The sequence below is a fragment of the Homarus americanus genome, unplaced genomic scaffold (genome assembly GCF_018991925.1).
Source record: "Homarus americanus isolate GMGI-L3 unplaced genomic scaffold, GMGI_Hamer_2.0 scaffold56009, whole genome shotgun sequence".
Lineage (NCBI taxonomy): Eukaryota > Metazoa > Arthropoda > Malacostraca > Decapoda > Nephropidae > Homarus > Homarus americanus.
Genome location: NW_024739542.1, coordinates 3,829,530 through 3,850,984, shown reverse-complemented (window position 1 = coordinate 3,850,984; position 21,455 = coordinate 3,829,530). Strand labels below are relative to the sequence as shown.

The 21,455-nt window shown below is 35.8% G+C and overlaps 1 protein-coding gene across 1 annotated transcript; it reads left to right on the top strand.

Annotated features, from left to right (window-relative positions):
• Positions 1 to 858: 858 nt before the first annotated feature.
• LOC121874875 (39S ribosomal protein L49, mitochondrial-like) lies at positions 859 to 14,363 on the top strand. Its single transcript, XM_042379193.1, has 4 exons — positions 859 to 1,231; positions 5,965 to 6,046; positions 6,919 to 7,042; positions 13,507 to 14,363. The coding sequence occupies exons 1-4, from the start codon at positions 1,031 to 1,033 to the stop codon at positions 13,694 to 13,696; spliced, it is 597 nt and encodes a 198-aa protein (XP_042235127.1). The 5' UTR covers positions 859 to 1,030; the 3' UTR covers positions 13,697 to 14,363.
• Positions 14,364 to 21,455: the final 7,092 nt, after the last annotated feature.

The window sequence follows — 21,455 nt, the reverse complement described above, 5'->3', positions numbered from 1 at the left end:
TCCCCACCCAAACTTCTTGGACACACCCCCTTTAGATATTCCTGGATCCGTTTCTGCATGTTGCTTTGCAGCAAACGCATGCAAAAAGAAAAAGCGAGAGATATACTGTAGTTTACGTATATAGTAGGAGAAAGAGTATATAGAAAATTCACAGTGGCCACAATCATCATTATTCTCCGAGCCTCCTGAAGGGTCAAAGTTCTTTAAAAATATGACCCACCTTCAAGTGACCTTTCCTTTAGGATGATGTTTAGTGCAGGGCGAGGAAACCCTGCTAATCAATAACTGGCCCTATCCCTGCCTTTTGATTGGTACATTTCATTTGTGGTCTTGTGTATTCAAATACACATTTGAATTGTGCCGTATCTTATCATAAGTACAAGCACTACTTTTACTGGGTAAAAAGTGTATTAATTCAAATATCTAATTAAATTTCATGTCTATCATAGTGTGCTCGTACTAATGTATGATTCCTGTTTCTGTTTTTCCTTTGATTTTGCATTGCCCTTAAAGTTACTCAGATGGTGGCTAGCTTTGGTTTATGGCCCAGGTATTCTGGCCTCGGTGCCCTTTAAAATTGGTAAAAAGGCCAATTTTTATATTTTTTTTCATAAAAAAGAGTAAATAAACCGAAGGATATTTGAGTTAAAGAGATAATATACATGGGAGAAAGAAAACTGGAAATAAATGGGAAACATATCTATTACTTTTACTTACTTACTTTTATCCTCTTCACCACTTATCGGCTCGTTAGAACCACAGGTCACTCCCAATACAGTATATTAAATTGTTTGTGCCTGTAATGAAAGGTAAAAGGCACCAAAAGAAAACGTAACCTTTATACAGGGAGGTGGGGGACTTTAAACTTGTGCCGTGCAGTGTAAACAAGACGACGGTCAGGAAGGTGGAGTCAAAACAATTCTTATTGAAAATACTCGTGAGACAACAGCAAACAAGAAGTAAAATCATATAGTAAACTACAGGGAAGAAATATTCATGTAAACGGAACATATTGAAGAAACACAAGAAAATGGCTATGAGGTTAAGTGTGGGAGGTCTCCGGCAGCTGAATAAAGCGTGTGTTAGAGTGGCAGTGATGGAAAAAGGTGTAACAGCAGTTGGCAGAGGGATGTGGAAATATACCTCTCGGGACCTCCACACTACCACTGCCACTCCCAGTTACTCTAAGCTACCCAGACTTCAACACACAATTTCAGAGTCATATGAACAGGTAAAATATGGTATTATTTCACTTATTGCCACTACACAAATCCCGGGAATTGGTAATTTTGACAATTTTAAGGGTATTATTATCGTTTCGGTTATTCAGCAAATATTATGGTAAATATATAGGACTAACCCTCGGGCGAAATTGATTGAAAACAATTATAAAAACGCTGGATTTTCATTGTTATATTTGGGTCCGACTAATTACCCAAATGTACCCAAATGTAACCGCAATTAAGTCAAATAATGGTCCTACAAGAATAAATCGGACTGCCAATCACTTCTCGACTAGTATTTGGTGTCACAAAGTAAAAAAAAATTGGAAAACGTAATTTAGTCTGAGTTAATAGATCGCGTGCATGTACCGAGGGAGCGAGTAATTACCCAAATGTACCCAAATGTAGCCGCAATGAAGTCAAATAATGGTGCTACAAGAATGAATCGGACTGCCAATCACTTCTCGACTGATATTTGGTGTCACGAAGTCGCAAAAAATTGGTAAACTTAATTTAATCTGAGTTTATAGATCGAGTGCATGTACCTAACCTAACCTAACCTAACCCAGATTAAATTAAGTTTACCAATTTTTTGTGACTTTATGACACCAAATAATAATCGAGAAGTGATTCACAGCCCGATTTACGCTTGTAGAACCATCATTTGACTTCATTGCGACTACATTTGGGTACATTTGGGTAATTACTCGCTCCCACGGTACATGCACGCGATCTATTAACTCAGATTAAAGTAAGTTTTCCAATTTTTTTTTACTTTGTGACACCAAATACTAGTCGAGAAGTGATTGGCAGTATGATTTATTCATGTAGGACCATTATTTAACTTAATTGCGGCTACATTTGGGTAATTAGTCGGACCGTTATATTTTAGTGGACACTTGTAGTTTGTGGAAATATGTTAAAAACGGATTTTTTAAAATAAACACTACTTAACATTTGTGGTTATGAAGAACAGACCTAATCAACCAAACCAAACAAACCTACCTAACCTTACCAAACTTCCTCAGTATATTAAACAGAAAGAATTTACTATGATATGGTGAAATTTGAGGCATTTCTGTATGTGAGGTGATATGGCCGCATCGGCTCTATGCAGCTCGGCGGGTTAGTCCTATATATTAACCAATATTATGAATTTAAGTTTTGGAATCGGTAGTTTAGACCATGCATGGGCAACCTTACCTCAGTCATGGGCTGCATTATGATTTAGGTATTTTTCTGTGGGCCAACCCACCAAAATTTATATCCTACCTAGCCCAAAAGTAATGTTAATATTGTACAGGTATTATCATGGACAGGTAAACAGTTTACCATCAGTTCCACCTGATGATATTTTCAGTTTACAATCATAATCTTTTTCCCATTTATGAAGCAAATCCATCATAAAAATTTTTTTAAGTAAAATATTAATGTTTCTTGGCATGTAACAGAAGATGAGTAAAGCAGTCTGTGAATACGTTGATTTTTCCTTCTGTTACAGCAATTTCCTTACTTATGAGACAGACATCCACCAGAATAATGTCAATGTTAATATTGCTTCATTGTCCAGTAATATCTCTGTTAGCCGGAATCCCTCACACCCGGAACTCTCCGATAGCCGGAATTGAAATTTTCTCAGAAAATCGTTCCCAAAACTGGAATTTTCCGGAAATTACAGCTTTGGGAAACATTTTCTGAGGGTCTTTTTTCCGGAAAATTCAGAGAAAAATTTCTCATACCTGGAAAAGTACACATAAAAAACCATTGGAAAAACATAATTTTAACTTTGATTTCGTATAGTGGCAACAAGTGAAAATTTACTGTAAATATTTGGGAAATACAGTAGTTTATAACTTCATTAAGTTAAAAGGAGCCTTTCTAGGGAAAATTTCTGGGTAAAAATTCCTTTTAGTTACATCACTGAAACTACTACTTTACTTAACAAAAAATAGGTTTGGTAATTTCTGAGAGCAGCACAGCACAGTTGTTCATATCATTATAGTGCCTGTATTATAAGTATGTACCGTATTTTAAAAGAGGCAACATTTACTAGACCTAATAGAACTTGACCTGGTAAATACTATACAGTATTTAAAAGTTGCCATCACCTACTTTTATGTATTGAGTTTTATATAGGAAGAAAGAGAGAAAAACCAAAAAAATGATTTATTCTACAACATTTTTGTTGGAAATGTATATTTTTTTAGTATTTTATTCGATAACATCACCAACAATATTACTTGCTTAAAGTGGGCAGGGCTTTGAAGTAAAGGGAAAATGTGGGGTAAAGTACAAAAAAAAAAGTACTAAGCAAGCTTTTGAAAACCTGACCTAATATTTCTTAACCTTTAAGAATCCTAAAACTATAAAAAGTTTACCTTGTTTATGTTTATGGCTTTTAGTAAATGATGGTGTTGTTTACGGTTTTTAGTAAGTGATGTTGTTGTTTACGGTGCTCAGATGAGGAGGAGTCGATAAACTATAAAGTGATTCTTAACATTTTAAAAGTTAGGAAACATTACATAAGGTTTCTGAAGGTTTGTTTGGTGTCCTTTTTAAGTGTTTTACCCCCACATTTTCCCTCTATTTTAAAGCCCTGTCCACTTTGAACCACTAATATTGTGGGTAATTTTGTTGGTTAAAATACAGTACTTGAAGAATATGAATTTCCAACGAAAATGTTATGGAATATATTTTATATTTTTTCTCTTTCTCCCTAAATGTGACTCAATATATAAGTAGGTGTTGGCACCTTCTTATTATTAACCCGTGACCTAACCAACTAAAGAACTCTGCCTAACTTTACCTAACTTCCTAGGCCCCTAGACTCCTTGCCATATTAAATACAAAGTACTTACAGGTATTCTGATATCTAGTACTGCACCAATGAAAGCAACTTTGTTGAAGCGTCATGTTGTAATTTAAAATTTTTTGTGGACGCGAGAGTTTGCTTGGACTAGTGGGATGACCCGGTTGTAAACAGAATAAGCAGACAACATGTGCTGACTCGGCAGATTTTTCGAAGGTGTATTTATGGTAAATAATCTTGTTTTTTTCACGTACAAAACACACAGAAACATCATGTTATTGTTATATGATCAGTTTTTCATCATGTTTCACCCTGCAATTTTTCCTCATCCTTCATGCCCTGTCCACTACAGGTGATTTATGATTGGAGATAGAGAAAAAAACTTATTAAAATATAAATACTGTATGTTGCCTCTTTTAAAAGACTTACCGTACTGTAATAAAAGACTTATAATGATAGAAACATATGTGAAAAATATGAACAAAATATAAAAAACTTCTGGTTGTAGCGCTGTTCTCATAAATTACCATAGGGTTTGCTAGTGCAATTTTGCGTTGTTTCAAACGAATCTTACCTTCATTTCCATCACAAATGAGCCTTTTTTCCCTTGAAAATCGACCTAACCCCCGGATCCCCTGCCATATTAAACAGAAAGTACTGTAGTTATTTTGATATCTGGTTCCAATGAAAGCAACATTCTTGAAGGGTCATGGTGTATTTTAAAATTTTTTGTGGTACTGAGAGTAAGCTTAGACCGAACAGGTTGATTGTAAACAAACAGCAGACAACAACACGTAACGACAATGGCAGATACATATAATGTTTGATGGTAAATATATTAAAAACTAAGCATTTGCACAAGAAATATTACTCTTAAATATCGATTTGTGATTAAAAAAAACATACTTAGGGTAATTAAAAGCACTAAAAGTGGAATGGGTGTTATAATTGACAATTACCTGTACAGGCTTACGGTACCCCAATAACCGACACATAAAGGGACCGTGAAAAGTTGTTGGTTAGTTAATCAATGGTTATCGAAGCAATTAATCCTTTAAGAATATAAAAAATTCAAGGGGTCAGGAACTGGCCACCCCACAAAAACTCCCATCTACCCTTGATATATCTCCGTCGTGCAGCGTTGCCGATTGTAATGAAAAACGTCCATATGTTTATTTTATAATTTTTTTAAATTTAATTTGCATGCTGCCTCATAAATATTATTTTTTTGTGTGAAAAAATTAATTATGTATATCCAGTACGTGGCTGCAAGACCGATCTGAAGTATTGTGACAGCACTGGGAGTGAGTACACTTGGCAATACAGGGGGTCCCCGACTTAGGAACGGCCCCTGATGTGAACAGGGTTATACATGAAATTTACAGTATTTTATTTACCTGATGACTTATCTTTTTACTTTCATATACAGGTACTGTACTTTGTCATTCTTTTTTCTTTTGTCTTAAATTACCGCAAGTGGTTTTAGATGTATATAAGGACTTACGCTATGATATAGTGGTATTTTAAATATTGTTCTGACAGTACAGTATGCACATAGCATGTGATCCGACTTATATACAAATCTGACTTAAGAATGTCCTTAAGAACAGAACCCGTTCGTAACCTGGGGACTCCCTGTACTGCATCAGCCCAGGATTTAAATGCCGTGAATTACCTTTAAACGGGGCGAGTTGCCATTTTTTACTAGTATTTCTTGTTTTCTAAGGTCATTTTGTGGTGTTTGGGTCATAAAACATAAATTAGTTTTTTCTCAACCATTGGAGTACCATGTACTGTATGTATGTGACCTTTTACAAGTCAAAGTGTATACATTACAGTACTGTACTGTATATCTTGAAAGGTTGTTGAGGGAAAAAAATGATTAAATGAAACAGCCTTTACTGTTATACTGTATATTTTGGAATTTTGCAGGTCGAGGTATCCACAGCAGAGTGGCCATACGTTGAGCGACTTTTACCTTATACAACTATACCAAAGCCATCAAGCAACCCAGGTAAATCCTTGGTTTTTCCATCTTTTACACTTCAGGTAGACTTCAGGGGATATCACACTGGGCAAAATTTTTGCCTTTCTCAGTACTTGTACTCATTTTCCCTTTCTTAGTCAGAAAAACAACTTTTCCTATCACACACTCATTTGTGGCACTTCGCATATCACCTTTGCTCGGAACAAAACAATAACAAATATGGAGGGTCATATAAAAGCTTTGTGCTGTTTTAAGCTTTTCTTGAGAAACAATGGATGTCTGAAATCCCACAACACACTGCATTCCCTCACTTTAATATAAGGAAAGTTTCAGTCTCTTATCCAAACAATTTGGAAGGCTTGAGAATCTATGTTGGCTGTGCTCACAGTGGATGTAAGCAAAAGTCAAATGAAATGATATCCGTGATTTTCATTTGTATGTACAATCTGGTTTAAAAGTTTCCTCCCTCCCAAAATGAAGCAGCACCAGGCTCAAATGAGATAAAACAGTTAGGGTAAGTCAGTTCGGAGACTCGTTCTCATGACTCACTTTCACCACGGGGAGTGAACTTTTGTTTGTGACTGTAATGTACTGTGCTGTATAAAAAATATTCTACAGTTATACCGATTGTAAATGTTCTGGCAAGTTTTGAATCTGGTATTCAAAATAGGCCTAAAAAAATTAAGAACGTTTAGGAACATCTCCTGGGGTTTAAGGGTTAATTACAGTATACCCTTAGGGTCGGAGAAAATCTACTGTATCAAGAAGTAAAATGTAAAGAATACAGCATTTGACAAATAGTGAAAGCAAAGGGAAATTAATTAATTGAAAGATGTGTGTGAATAATTTCTAAAAGATATTTTTTGAATCTTGTTAATTCTTGGCAATTTGTGTTGCAGGTGAAGTAACTCCATCAGGATGGGTAGCACCATCGGCCCAGCCAGGAGATTACCCTTACTTTGTTCCCCGTGCAGCCAGTCACATGATGCCTGTCTATGTTGAACATGAACCCATTCTGAATAGGTAAGTAGGATGTTAAATATATATATATATATATATATATATATATATATATATATATATATATATATATATATATATATATATATATATATATATATATATATATATATATATATATATATATATATATATATATATATATATATATATATATATATGATATATATGCATATATATACACAGCGTTAGCAGTCTGATCATGGGCTTTATGGGTTCGAATCCTGGCGGGTTGAGGTGTTGATTATATATATATATATATATATATATATATATATATATATATATATATATATATATATATATATATATATATATATATATATATATATATATATATATATATATATAAACTATATATATATACAGTAATACCTTTATTTGATAGTACAGTACTGTACAATGTAACATCTTTGTTCATTATATAGCTTGCAGATAAGTGGAAAAGTAGGATAATACCTTTGTTTAGAAAATAGGTAAGTAGGATAGTATACGAGTACTGTAGTCCCTTTGAGTGATGATTTGCCCATAGCTATAGTGTATGGTATATTATGAATAATTTGTATATGAAGGCATTTTAGTAGACCGTAACCCTTTCGTTCATTGGTGACTAACTGCACGTATATGGTTGCTCGATAATATTGTTGATACTAAATAGTAAATAAATGGTAATATCACAATTATGAAGCAATTTTGTTGATTCCTATTATAAATATCTAGAATACTGTAAAGTAATTTTTTGACCTGTTTTGGTTGGTTGTACTTGGAAGGTTGGCATATTTTTTAAAACAAACTCACCACTGATAGGCTAAAAATGGATTTGTAGTAAATTTTTTAAGATGATAATTTCTTCTATAATGTGTGTTTTCATAGTGTGATTTGCTTATGATGCGATGAATGTATTAAGGAACACGTTTTCTATAATGTGGATGTGATTTGGATATAACGTGATTGAGTATATGGAACTACAGGTCTGTCACTCAAGTAGTAATAAACGGTTATGTGGTCGCCTCGGCAGAGCATCATACAAGGCAGGACCCCGCAGTTTTTGTTTATCTTCCATACGCATTAGACGTCTGTTATAGTGGACAGTGTTTTATCTTAGTATAGTAACTGTATATCAACAACTTCAGTGCTTTTAATTACAATGCATGGTAGTGTTGGTAGTGGAAGTGCAGTAAAATGAAGAAAAGCTATTACAGGGGGTACTCTTGAAAACAAATTTGATGTGATAAAGTGGTCTGAACCCTCACCTTCATTGTCAGACTGATTCCATCTCTTTCTCTTCCACCACTCTCAAATGACCACCTTCTCTTTTTGTGGCGAGTGTTAAAACATTCTTCGAAGTTTATTTACATTTCTTATGGTTATTTTTTAATTTAAAAAGATTTTACTGTTAAAAGCTGTTAAGTGAGCCACACTCCACTACTCATTATTTCATGTAGCACACAGTAACAAACATTTTCCACCTTCTCATGTTTTTATTATATTAATGAATGATAGTATTAAACTAAAACACAGTTATTATAAAAAACTAACAAAAAACAAACAATAAAATGAAAGTGAATCCTATGTTGGTCCCATGTCAGTCATGATGGTGTTCTTAAACCTACTACTGTACCCCTAACCCCTTAATTCCCATTAATCAATGGTTACTACAAAGCCATTTTTCTATAATGCGATGTTTTACAGGAACGCAACAACCATGTTACTGGAGGACTGAATGGACTTAGATTCTATATGTATCTTGCCTATGCTAGCATAAGTATTTTGGATGAAGTAGCATGCACCATTCATGCTCCTGATTGTTAAGTCTCTGGAGACATATTTTGTTTCCAAGTAGTCAGTCAGTTCTGCTATAACGCGATAGTTGTGTTCTTGTGAAACATCGTGTTATAGAAATTCGCGTAATATAAATAACAGGGCTTATGGAGAAAATAGGGTTAGGTGCAGATTACTACTCGAAATGGAAAAAAATTTAGTAGTTAGCCTAACACAAAGGATAGCACAGTCTAAATAATTGTTACATTCATATCTAATAATGAAATCATACAGTAAATGTAACATTTTACCTTGAAAAAATATGAATATAACTTGATGGGGGGGAGAAGGGTGATTTTGAGGTAGATAACATCGAGCTTCTCTTCAAGGGTTATAGCCTTTCTTTTACGATCATCACTGGGAATGCGATCACCAGAACGCTTCTTAGAGATATTCTTCTTTACCATATTCACAGTTACTACCACAAAATTGGAGAAATAGTAAGCAAAAATCGCATTACAGCAAACAAGCGTTCGCGTTATACAAATATCGTTCCTCTATTCATAAATCGCGTTAGAGCCAATTTGCGTTGTCAAAGCACGCGTTATAGCAGAACTCACTGTATTGGGGGTTGTTTGTAATCCCACCGTCGAGCTGCTTTCTGAAACCATTTTCTACCACTTGATCCCCCAGTTACTTGGTGTTAAAACCTCTTCTGGAAGATTGTTGCCTTCTCCTTTTTGGGGCGATGTGAAGGGAGAGTTTGGCTTTTACAAGCTAATGATCTGTGTCACAGTGGTCTGCGCTATGTATGGCTCGAGTGATGAGGACATCTTTGAGATCTCTTCTCTGACAATAATGAGGTCAATGACATGCCAACGTTTGGATCGTGGGTGTTGCCAAGAACTATTGAACTTGTCTGCCTGCCTAAACAAGTTGTTTGTGATAGTGAGGCTATGTTCAATACACTTGCTGAGGAAGAGAAGGCCATTGGGATTACACTTACCTACTCTGTTTCTTCGTATGGTCCCCTGCCATAAGCGAGGGTATCTCTGCCATTTCTGGCTTTAAAGTCACCAAGGAGCACTACCTTATCTTCTCTGGGGATAGAGGTTAGCACTCTGTCAAGGTCAGTGTAAAAGGCTGCCTTGATGTCATCCTCTGCATCCAGTGTTGGAGTGTTTGCACTGATGAAAAAGGCATGACATAAGTTATTCAGTGGGACTTGGAGCTTCATGAGGCACTCATTGATCCAAACAGGTATTTCAGTTACCCTTTGTAGGATGAATTGGCAAATGGCAAAGTTAACTCCATAAATGTGGTTTTTCTCTGTAGCAGGCCAACCCTTCTAGAAGAAGGTATAGCCGGACCCCTGTTCTGTGAGTCTGGACTCACTAATGGCTGTGATGTCGATGTTGTACCTAGACAGCTCTTTTGCCACAAGGTAGGTTCTTCTTTCAGGATGCTCATTTGTGCCAGTATCCAGAAGGGACCTGACATTCCATGCAGCGACCATAAGAGGTTATATAATTTGTTTTTGCTTTGATTTGTGATTATGTTTTTGATTGCATTAGGATGGCCTTACTGGGTGCAGTTGGCCCGTCAGGTTGTTTTTTAGGCAGGCTATGTTTAGGGCACCTTTTCTAGCCCCCTCCCCATATGGGATGAGCAGAGTGGCTCCTGGAAAGGGCTGCTCAGTCGCACAGACAAGACTGGATTGCACTGCTTCCCAGATCCCAGTGCATAAATGACCGTCTTTATCTATGCTGCCCATGTGCAGAGTTGTGAGTAGAGACTCCCGGCAGTCATCTCTGCATGTCTTCATTGCCACTTGTTTGTCACCATAGGACTTTTGGGGGGGTACAGGGTTTTAATGATGATGAGAGGTATGTTGAGCTGGATGATGTCTGCGCGTGAGTTCATTTATGTGGTGAGGCAGCAGTGCAGACTGCAACCACATATCTTGGCTCTCCCTTTTCCTGATCCAGTGGTGCAGGTAGCTGCAACAACTGGGGAGAGGGAGAGTTTCAATAACCAAGTTTGTTGGGTTTTGCCTCAGTAGCTTGTTCATCTTGCATTGCCTTCATCCTCCGGTGTAATCGTTGGGTTCCCATGTTGGACACCTCTTCTGCCTATTCTGCTGTTGGGGGTCTTACTGGAGCTCTGTGGTAATGAATTGTAGTTACTGTATACAGTAGTACAGTAAGTTCTATAGCTTTCATCCTAGTAATGCACTCTCAATATATATTTCCATTTTGTTTAGAAGTGACATATTATGCAATGCTTTCTTGTAGCTTCAGATTTAATTCTGAAAATTCTTTATAATGAATGTGCCATTAAGTATGAAAAAAACTCGTTGGCATCAGCATTATGAATACGTAATCATATACAGTACTGTATATCAGTATCCCCAGTATCCCCCTGAGGGGGGAAATTCCCCCCTGGTTGAGAACCCCTGCAGTATACAGTATGCATCCATCTTCTTCAGCTTTCTTATTTTATTGTTTTATATTATTTTTTTCTTTTCTAAGCCACATTCAATCAGAGTATAGTACTGTCCTCATACCCGAGGGTTAGCCACCATAATCCTCCACTTTAAACATTTTCGTGCAGTTTTTGTCTCTGGGGACCCAGTTTTTAATTTTATACATGCATCCCAGTTTCTGCCTTTCCCTGGCTCTCCCACCCTCAACTTTGGCCATTAATATTTCTGCGACTTTCCCATCATCCCTAATATATGAACGAAGTACAGTATTTCGTTTTTTCTGTACATTTCAAGTATTTTTTTTTGTGCTAATATCAGTATTTCTCATTTGTTTTCCTGTCAGTGTAGCTTATTCTTAGCTTTTGCCTATAACACCACATTTCAAAGGCCTCCAACCTCTTTCTGGTTTCTACTGACAGTGTCCACACTTCTGACCCATACGTCAGGCCTTTCAGTAGCCTTTTTCTCAAATTGAAGTTAATGTCCATTTTCATTTGGTCTTTTAACTTATTAATTGCTGTTTTTGCCTGCCTTAGTCTTATTTTGATTTCTTTCATACATCTATCATCACAGTTAATGTTACAGTACTTCCCAAATACAAAAATTTTTCCACTTGTTTAAGTTCATTGTTGCCTACCATCATTATTTTAGGATTTTTTTTCAAATTTGGAAACAACCATTACCTTATTCTTTACAGCATTAACTTTCAAACCATATTTTTCACCTTTTCCTTTAATCTGTTAATGAGTTTTTGTAATGCATCTTCACTCTGTGATAAGAGCAATGTCATCTGCCGAGTGTATACAGTACAGTATTTGATACCATATTTTACGGCATGTAAGACGCTTTTCTTTGTCTAAAAAATGGCTCGGAAAATCCGCCTGCGTCCGATATATATGAAAAAATTCTGCAACCTGAGTTTCCGTAATGGGGACAATATTGGCCAATTGAAGCTTATGAGCACTCTGAGCCTACCCACCCATGCGCCTGGCATGTGTCCTCAGACTCCTCACGTCAGAAACTTTATGCAATCTCTCGGAAATTCGTTAGAATGCCTGGAACAGAGGGATTTTCTCGGAATTTTCTGGAAATGCACGGATGTAATCTCTTGGAATGGAGAGATTTTTCCTGGAATTTCTTGGAATGCTGAAACAATTTTATCCGGCAACTGGAGAGTTTTGAGGATCGAAGATTCCAGCTAATAGTGAGATTACTACTCTCACCAAATACTGTAGTTGTGTCACAAAGACTATTCAGATACAGTGGGTTAGATCCCTTTTACAATATGAGCATGGCTAATTATTATATACTTGATTGATTTATACGGGAAATTATGACTAGACTACAGTAATAAATGGGACTAATGAAACCCAACCCAATCTGAGAAGAGTTAAAAAAATGAAAGACATAATGAGTACTGTATCATTATTGAGGTTGTTTATTTACTAGCTTGAGTGTTTGAAAAGAAGTGGCTGAATATTGAAATTATGGGACTGTACAGTATTTGCAATCTTAATATAGTGATTATTATTTGAGTTTTATGCAGGTGTGCAGACAACTGCATTAAAAAAAATATATTTCCCGTCTCATGCCTTTTCCTGCCATAACATAGATTGACAGGCATATACTCACAGGTTCTCTCTATTTGCTGTTACTTGTATTCATTTATTGTTCTTGCTGTAATAGGTGTCTTCTGGGACATTTCCCTTCCACAACAAGGCCCCAGATTTTTATCTTGTTTCCCCCTGTTGCTTCACATAATCTAATATTATCCCAGGCAGCATGTTTGTCTCCAAAAATCATTGGATGCGGTACTCTTAAGTCAGTCATGCACATGGTTGCTTCCTAGGTGTCCGTTTGTGTAAACAATATGATTATTTTTACGCTGATTGTCAGAATTCAGTACTGTATGATAAAAATTCTGGTTACAGGTGTAATTCTATTTTAGAAAATAAGGTATTTGCCCATTTCTTAAACATTCAAGACAGTAAGTCCGAAGAGGAATCCTGAACACTAGGTTATTTTTCAGTAATCCGACAAATGGATTCGTCAAACTCGAACTGCATCTTTGATGAGTCCATTTGTTAGGTTACTTAAAAATAATCCGAAGTTTTGGATTCATCTTCAGATTTGCTACCCCAAATGCTTAAAGAAATGGGCGATTGTGTAGAGTACAGTACTAAGAATGTTCCTTTAAGACGACAGTTGGATTCCCTTTTAGATTTGTGACAAGAGTGAAACATGTTGAAGGTGATATTTTTGCACTGGGTGAAGAACTACAAGAACACTTGACTCGGCTTTTCCCTTCAAAGTACATCATCCTCCGTGTTCATGAACCTCATCAGGTGATACACATTAAAGGACAATTTGTGGGTGCTGTTAAAGAATTTCTCTTTAAGAAAGGATTTTAAATATATCTAATATTTAGGTAGACAGTAGTGAGTAAACATTTCAATAGTCAGTTTTACCTCATTATCAAAAACACTCACGATTCAAGAAAATTATAAGAAACTCTTGTATTCTTTATTAAGTAGACTCGGACAAATATAGCATACAAATGTGTTGGCAAGGTTTGCACAGTCCTCTTATATGACATGTCTAAAATGATTCTGGTCAGGGGGTGAAGTGACCTGGTAGTGCATTGCATTTACACCACAAGACTACTCTACACTCATATGAAGCAAATTTAAAATTACAAAGCACTGGTTATGATTAGTACATCAAAGCATAGCAGATTTTGCCATGTATACTGTACTTGAAACTATTTTGCTTCTTCTTGATTTGTACTTAAGATTAATTGGTGTGCTTTATTTGATTGAAGATCAGGAGGGCAGAGTTTATTGATAAATTTGTAGATGTAATTTGGATGTCGTCATAATCAGTAGGTACACGTTCAGTTAGGAAAAGCAGAGTCTGAACCTAAGTTAGCTACTACAGTAATGTAGATTTGGCATTTGTATGTTGCTGTACATCTTGTTTGTTGTATATAATTGAATGATATTTTGACTTAGGGATGAAGTACAATATTGCGACAGCTGTTGTACTTACAGGACGTTTTGCAAATAAAGATATTGGATATATAGTAGTCTTTTTTTCCCTTTTTTAATAATACAGTAATGGTTATTACTAGGTCCATATATAATCTTTATACAGTGAACCCTCGAAGATCCGGACTAAAAGGGGGGACTGCCTTTCCGGAATAGCCGATTGTCCGGATTTTCTGGCGAATAATAAATTATATAAGAAAACACCAAAAATACAGTACTAATGTAATGATAAACAAATTACCATACGTATATAAACCATGCATTTACCTATGATAACATAAGAAACAATTGTATCATTACTAGAGTGAATGAAATAATATTCCCACAAACAACAATTGTCAACTCTGTTTATGATACCCACCTCCTCGGGCACCTGTGTCCAAGCAACTGACGGGTCAAGCAGTGCCCACGGGCCTAAAATGTTCTTTGCTCTGGTTTGGGAATGTTTCTTAGGGAAATTACTAGGAGGCTTCTTAGCCCAGAACCCCCAAATTTTTTGTCCGGATCTTCCGAAATCCAGATTTCCCGGGTCCGGATCTTCGAGGGTTTACTGTATAGTACAGGTTGGACCTCATTAATCCGGGAAGCTCATTAATCCGCGAAGCTTGTGACCAGACTAGTTCCAGATTAGCGAAAATTCCGAACCATCGAAGCTGAGGTTAAAAAAAAAAGACAAAATAATGCATAAAATGTACTATTACTGGTACCAATACAACTGGACCTCTTTATGACAAAGTGTTAGTGCTATGGTACACGTTTACTGTACTGTTACACAGAAATAAGTAGATTAGCAGAAAAAGCAAAGAGAAAATTGTATATTATAGGTTGGGAAACTAATGACGGCCAGATTCAAACACAGTACCGAGCCTTCGAAGCTGCCGGACTATCGGGTCCCAGATTAGCGGGGTCTAACCTGTACCAACCATTATGGTCCATGTGTGAATCAGGGAATTAGGGTAAATATATCGGGCATTATGATAAAATATTGAAAATGAAAAGTTATGGTTAAGATGACAGTGGCTTCTACAGTATAGGCCTGGTGATTCATTAGGAATAATGCAGATGTGACTAGCTGTGCCATTTGCTCTCTTATTTCTTTTTATTGTCATACATTGTAATCGGGTAAAAAAACTGACATTTAAGTATAATGTGTTTTTTTTTATCAAACAAGCAACTTGTGTGGCTGAGAGTGCCTCCTTGATGAGGTAGACAGGAAAACAGGATAAAATACTTGCTAGTGAAATGTGTTTAGTGGGTGTACAGGTGCTGCTTTGAATCTTCAAAGAGAAGTTATAATATTTGTTAGTAATATCTCCGTTAGCCGGAATCCCTCAACCCCGGAACTCTCCAATAGCTGGAATTGAAATTTTCTTTGAAAATCATTCCCAAAGCTGGAATTTTCCAGAAAAATTCTAGCTTTGGGAATGATTTTCCAAGGGGCACATTTTCACAAAAATTCCAGTGATAGAGAAGTTTTTTTCCGGGTCTGAGAGATACAAATCAGACGCATTTTCCTGAAATTCTGAGAACATTTTTCCGGTACCCGGAAAATTCCGGGGATAAGGGATATTTTTCCAGGTTCGAGAGATGATGTAATGGGCAATTTCTGGAACTTCTGAGAAAATTTTTCCGTTACCCAGAAAATTCTGAAAAATTCCGGGGATGAGGGATATTTTTTAGGGTTCGAGAGATGATGTAATGGCCAATTTCTGGAAATAAAATATCATTTACAAGAATAATGTAGAAAGAATGAACTGTAATTGTATGAAAACAAGGTGAAAATAAACATAAAAGTGTGATTCCCTGTTGGCCACTGTAATGATTTGGTACTTTGCCTTGCACAGGATGTGAGGGGGTGTCCAGTTAACTAGCCCATGCACCTGTGTGGGGGCAAATCTGAATCTGAAATTCTACCTACTGTAAACTTATTTTCATAATTTACACTCTTTCTGTATTACTGTAGCAAAGAAATTTATTACTAAATAAAGTTCAACAAAATTCATGATATTTGTTGTTAAATTCTACTTCATGACCATGCACCACTAAACTGATCTAACAAATCCCAAGACACCATATTGTAACTATTCATTCCTCATAAAGGACACTGTTTGTGCTCACTGCTGAGCCAACATAGTTCTTTGCTTCACTGTTGTTATTCCAGTTTTATTTTGACCATAATTTAATTACCAGAGGAATTCCAAATCTGGTGTTGTGATGCTCCTGCTGTTCAGACAACCAGTAATTCAATGAACTGTATTGTACTGTACTGTTGTTGTATATTTTGGTACAGGTTGTACCTCTCTAGTCCGGCATTCTGTGGTCCGGAAACTCCCGTGGTCCGGAACGATTTTAGTTTGTCCAATAAGTAGATAGGCAGCTTCTTTTTTTTTTTATCTGAGTTATTATTATTATTACAGGAGTATTAAATTTTTGCCCCTCAAGCCCCAATGTGGGTCAGTGACCTATGCCCGGGTGAGCTAATCCCCGTAAAAAAAAAAAACAACAAAGCCGAGGGAAATTAAGGTTTGTTTACATCCGGCAGTTCGGCTGCTCTCTCTCTCTCTCTCTGCTTGTCTATACAGAGTACAACAATTAACCCTTCAATATATATGAGCAGTAAATAAGTGTTGCTTTCATATTCCTATGTAGAATAATGACGATATGTTTTCACATGTGCGCACTTACATATGCGGTCTCACTTTTTTTACCATTAATGGTTAGCTACTTATATTGTTCCATTTATTAACATTAAATAACGTTACAGGTACTTCAAACAACCATATTAATTTTTTTACATTAATTTTACTACAGCTACAATCATGGTCTTATTTTCTTCAGTTTTATATGTAGAACCAATGTCACTGGTTTTGTAAGCTTTAACATAAACAATGCCGGCAGCCGTCTCGTCTCCTCGTGTGTTTTAATATTCCACGTATTATTAATAAATTGTATTGTTAATTTTGCACACACAAACATTAATTCAATAATAACAAATTCAGAAACATAAATTAAAATATATATGAACAGTAAATAAGTGTTGCTTTCGTATTCTTATGTAAAGTAAAGACGATATGTTTTCGCATGTGCGCACTTACATACGCGATCTCTCTTTTTTCTTTACCATTATCGTTAGCTACTTCTATTGTAACATTTATTAACATTAAATAACATTACTTAAAACAACCCATATTAATTTTACTACAGCTACAACCAAGGTCTTATTTTCTTCAGTTTTATATGTAGAACCAGTCAGTCACTGGTTTTGTAATCAACGAAAACAATGCTGTCTCATATCCTCGTGTTTTAATATTCTACGTATTATTAATGAATTGTATTGCTCATTTTGCACACACAAACATTAATTCTATCAAAAAGACTTTCAGTAATAAACAATAATGAATCTTTTGTACATAAGAGAAATGACGCTTCTTACACGATTGTGCACGTCGTCTGAACGTTGGTGGGCCGTTCAAACCCGTCGAAATTTGAGTTTCCGCCGTCAAAATTTTTAAATGTGTTGTTTTTTTTGTGTGTTCAAATAGAAAACGTTGAATTAAAAACTCGTGAAATTTGAGAAGCTACTGTACGACATTTATCCCTTCAATATGTCTTCAAAGAGACCATGAAGCAGAGAAAGTGGTGCTAGTGCTTCCAAGCCAAGTCACTATCTATCCAGGAAAAGGGTGAATTTCCATGGTCCGGAAATTTCCATGGTCCGGCACCGGTCATGTCCCGAGGTTGCCGGACTGGTTCGTTGTGGAGAAATATGATTCTTGAGCATATACTGTTGAAACTTCAGTCTAGTTTCCTAATTAATGACAAGAAATATTTATTGGATGTTAGCCATTATAGTTTCTTTCCAATCAAGCAATTTCTGAGAAAGCAATTGTGATGAAGATATGACCATCTCACACATCACTTCTCAGTATACATAAAAAGGATGACAGAGATGCATATTTTTCAACAAATTTTATTTAAAATAAAATTTTTATGGTTGAAATAATTTTAACAGGATTTTCATATCACAGCTTCCTAACACTATCACTAATTGCATTATTCCTTGTGTAGTTAAGGTAATGCAGTATATTAAGCTTGAAGTACTATATCCTGCTCTGTATGAGGTCAGTATATAGGTACTTCTATTGTCACTATGGAAAACTAGATTGTAAGTTACATATGATAGACTGGTCATGCATTAAAGTGACAACAATGTGTCATGCAGTTGTGAGTTTATACCAGTTGGAGAGTTACACATGAAGATGATGTTACACAGACTGTCAGTGATGATTTAGTGACAAATTTGAAGTGGACACTGTGTTCTTTAATTTTAACTTTATGCCTGACTTGAATGTTTCATGCATAGTCAACAAATCTAGCTTTTGAAAATTCAGAATACGTGAAATATTACTTGGATAAAGGTGCTGTTGAAGAATGACCAAAACAAACAACTAAAGCAACCAATGACCACCCCACCTTCCTTTCTTGGGGGCACCTGAAGATGGAATGGGAGGGGGCCAGGGCAGTGTACAATTATTTTTCAGCAGATAGCACTAAAGGCTGACATCATTTAATTTCACTGTCATACTTGCACCAGTTAACTTCACAATCATTATTGTTCAACTACAATAAGAAGTGAACTGTACAGATGTCAGCAGACTTAATTTTTGGGCATCCGCTTGTTTCTCCATAATTCCCTTTGGGCACTTATCCCAGTCTTAGGTGTTAAGATAATGGCCTATTTGTTTTTATCGTCATTACAAAATGTTTACAAGTGCTTCATGACCCACTCTGTGGTTGGTTGACAGGTTGGTACAGTATGTGAAGTCAACACCACCCAGCAATGTGACCTTACTTCCTGGTATGGTCATTCAGCCTGTCTTACAATACTGGTAATTTTATTCAGAAGCAGGATCTTGCCTACAGGATATTAAGAGAATATACCAGGATAGTCAAGATAGATATTTAAGTGATTGGTTTAGTGGGACTCTAGTTATCCCACCTTAGGGGTTCTTGATTGTTCATATAATATTTTATAACCTAAACATATCTCGAATGACTTATGTATATGCATATCATAGGCTCAGGGCATGGAATATCTGCCTCTTTTCCATCATTAGGTATTATTGATTCTTCTCTTCTAAATGTTCTTTCCACGAGAATATGCTCTCATATTTCTGATAATATTCTTCCCTGAGTATACTGTATGGTATTTTTTTTTATTCTGCTACTGTTGCTACTTTCGCCTCCCCTCAGTTTCTTTTTTCTAAAAAAATCAGTTTCACAATCTTTCCTTCCCTAGAATCTAATACCATATTCCTGACATTATTACTATCTTCTATATACGTATTCCCATCTCCTCCTCCTCTCATTCATCCACTGGAAGATTTTTCTCCATGCTTTCCTTTCTTTACAGCTGCCAGTTTTATATAGTATTTTTGTTCCTTTATACACCTCTCTTTTTTATTTCTAATTACCATACCTTTTTCACAAACTGCTACAGTACCTTATTTATAACCAGACAGCTATTCTCCTACAATTTGTTTATATTTTCATTTCATTCTTTGTCTCTTACACTTTTATCTATCTTTCTATGGTGTTTGGGTATATATACTGTACTGTACTGTACTGGTTGAAAACTTTTACACTAAAATTCTATAATAAATCCATACAGGCAAACCCCAATTTATGAGAGGGTTGTATTCCTCAAAACCTCTTATAAATTGATTTTTCATAAATCGATGTACATTTTCCTATAGACTCCCATTATAAATGTTGAGATACTTTCTTATGATTTTTTTTTAAATGTCACAAAATACTAAGACATTTGCCTGGTGAAAATATTTGGTGTACACAAAGCTTATAAGCCAATAATAAACAAAATAAAGAAAACATGTACTACAGTACTGTACAGTATTAATTTTATAATGTACTGTACCAGTATTTACGAGAAGTCCGATGAAATTTGAAATAAAGGGAATTTTATGAAACACTGAGCCAACATCGAAAAAAAAAACTAGCACTGTTCCTGCAATTATATTAGTTTACCATAGTGTAATACATTGACTCCCATTATGTACCTATAATTGGAGATACTGTACATTCTCTAGAAAAAATCTCACGCTTTGCTGCTGATACTGTATATATAAGTACAGTACGGTACGTACAATACAGTGACCCCTCGTTTAACGAACGCCTCGGTTAACGAAATTTCGGTTAACGAACTGCCTTCCATAAGGATCTTCAATTCGGTTAACGAACAAAAATTCGGTTAACGAATTTCTTACGAACCGACCTCAACATGTTTTCGCTTGCACTGGCCGGGCAACCAGCTTTAGTATCAGTCCACCAATACATTAATCGGTTCTAGGGCTTAAATTCCTAACTATTTTAGTAAATATCAAGAAGTTTATACTATTCAATAATTTTAAAAGTTTAATATTCAATTTTTTAGTCATTTTAACAATTATTGAACATAATTGAAGGTAAAGTGACTAGTTTAAAGCGCAGCATCCAGCCTCTTAACACAGCAAACAGGCGTTAGTGTCTCTGTTTTCACTGGAGGTAACATCTTGCTTGAGACTCTCTTCAACTAAACGCTTTTTTTCTGTGTTTCCAAGCAAATTATTGGTCATTTTGAAATATATTTTACATATTGACAATATATAATGCAGTACAGTGTTGATTTAAAGAAAATAATCTTGAAATACACCAAGAGAACTAAAATTTTATGGGTGAAATGGTGCCATGGGGTGACTTCTCTTCCACCCCAATGCCTTCTCTTCTTCCTTCTCCTCCACCCCCATTGTAATTCCCATCATCATCATCATCATCCAGGAGCCTTCTACATACACACCTCAAAGTAAGTGAACTTTTCTACCATTTTTGTTGAATTTAGGAAATTTTCGGTGAGCTGGAACCAATTACCCAAAAACCCATTGAAACAATGGTTTCGGTTAACGAACTTTTCGGTTAACGAACGACCTTCTGGAATGGATTGAGTTCGTTAACCGAGGGGTCACTGTATTTACATATTTCATATGTTGCTGTCTAACCTCACCTGTCTAATTGCAAGTACCCTGTATAATATGCAAATTCTTTGGTAGTACAGTTTTTAGGTAGATAC

Bases quoted from the DNA above. Each gene is read 5' to 3' on its own strand.
- LOC121874875 (XM_042379193.1), top strand. From the start codon at position 1,031: ATGGCTATGAGGTTAAGTGTGGGAGGTCTCCGGCAGCTGAATAAAGCG. The intron at 1,232-5,964 runs GTAAAATATGGT...GGAATTTTGCAG, and splicing joins TTTCAGAGTCATATGAACAG to GTCGAGGTATCCACAGCAGA. The intron at 7,043-13,506 runs GTAAGTAGGATG...ATTCCCTTTTAG, and splicing joins CATGAACCCATTCTGAATAG to ATTTGTGACAAGAGTGAAAC.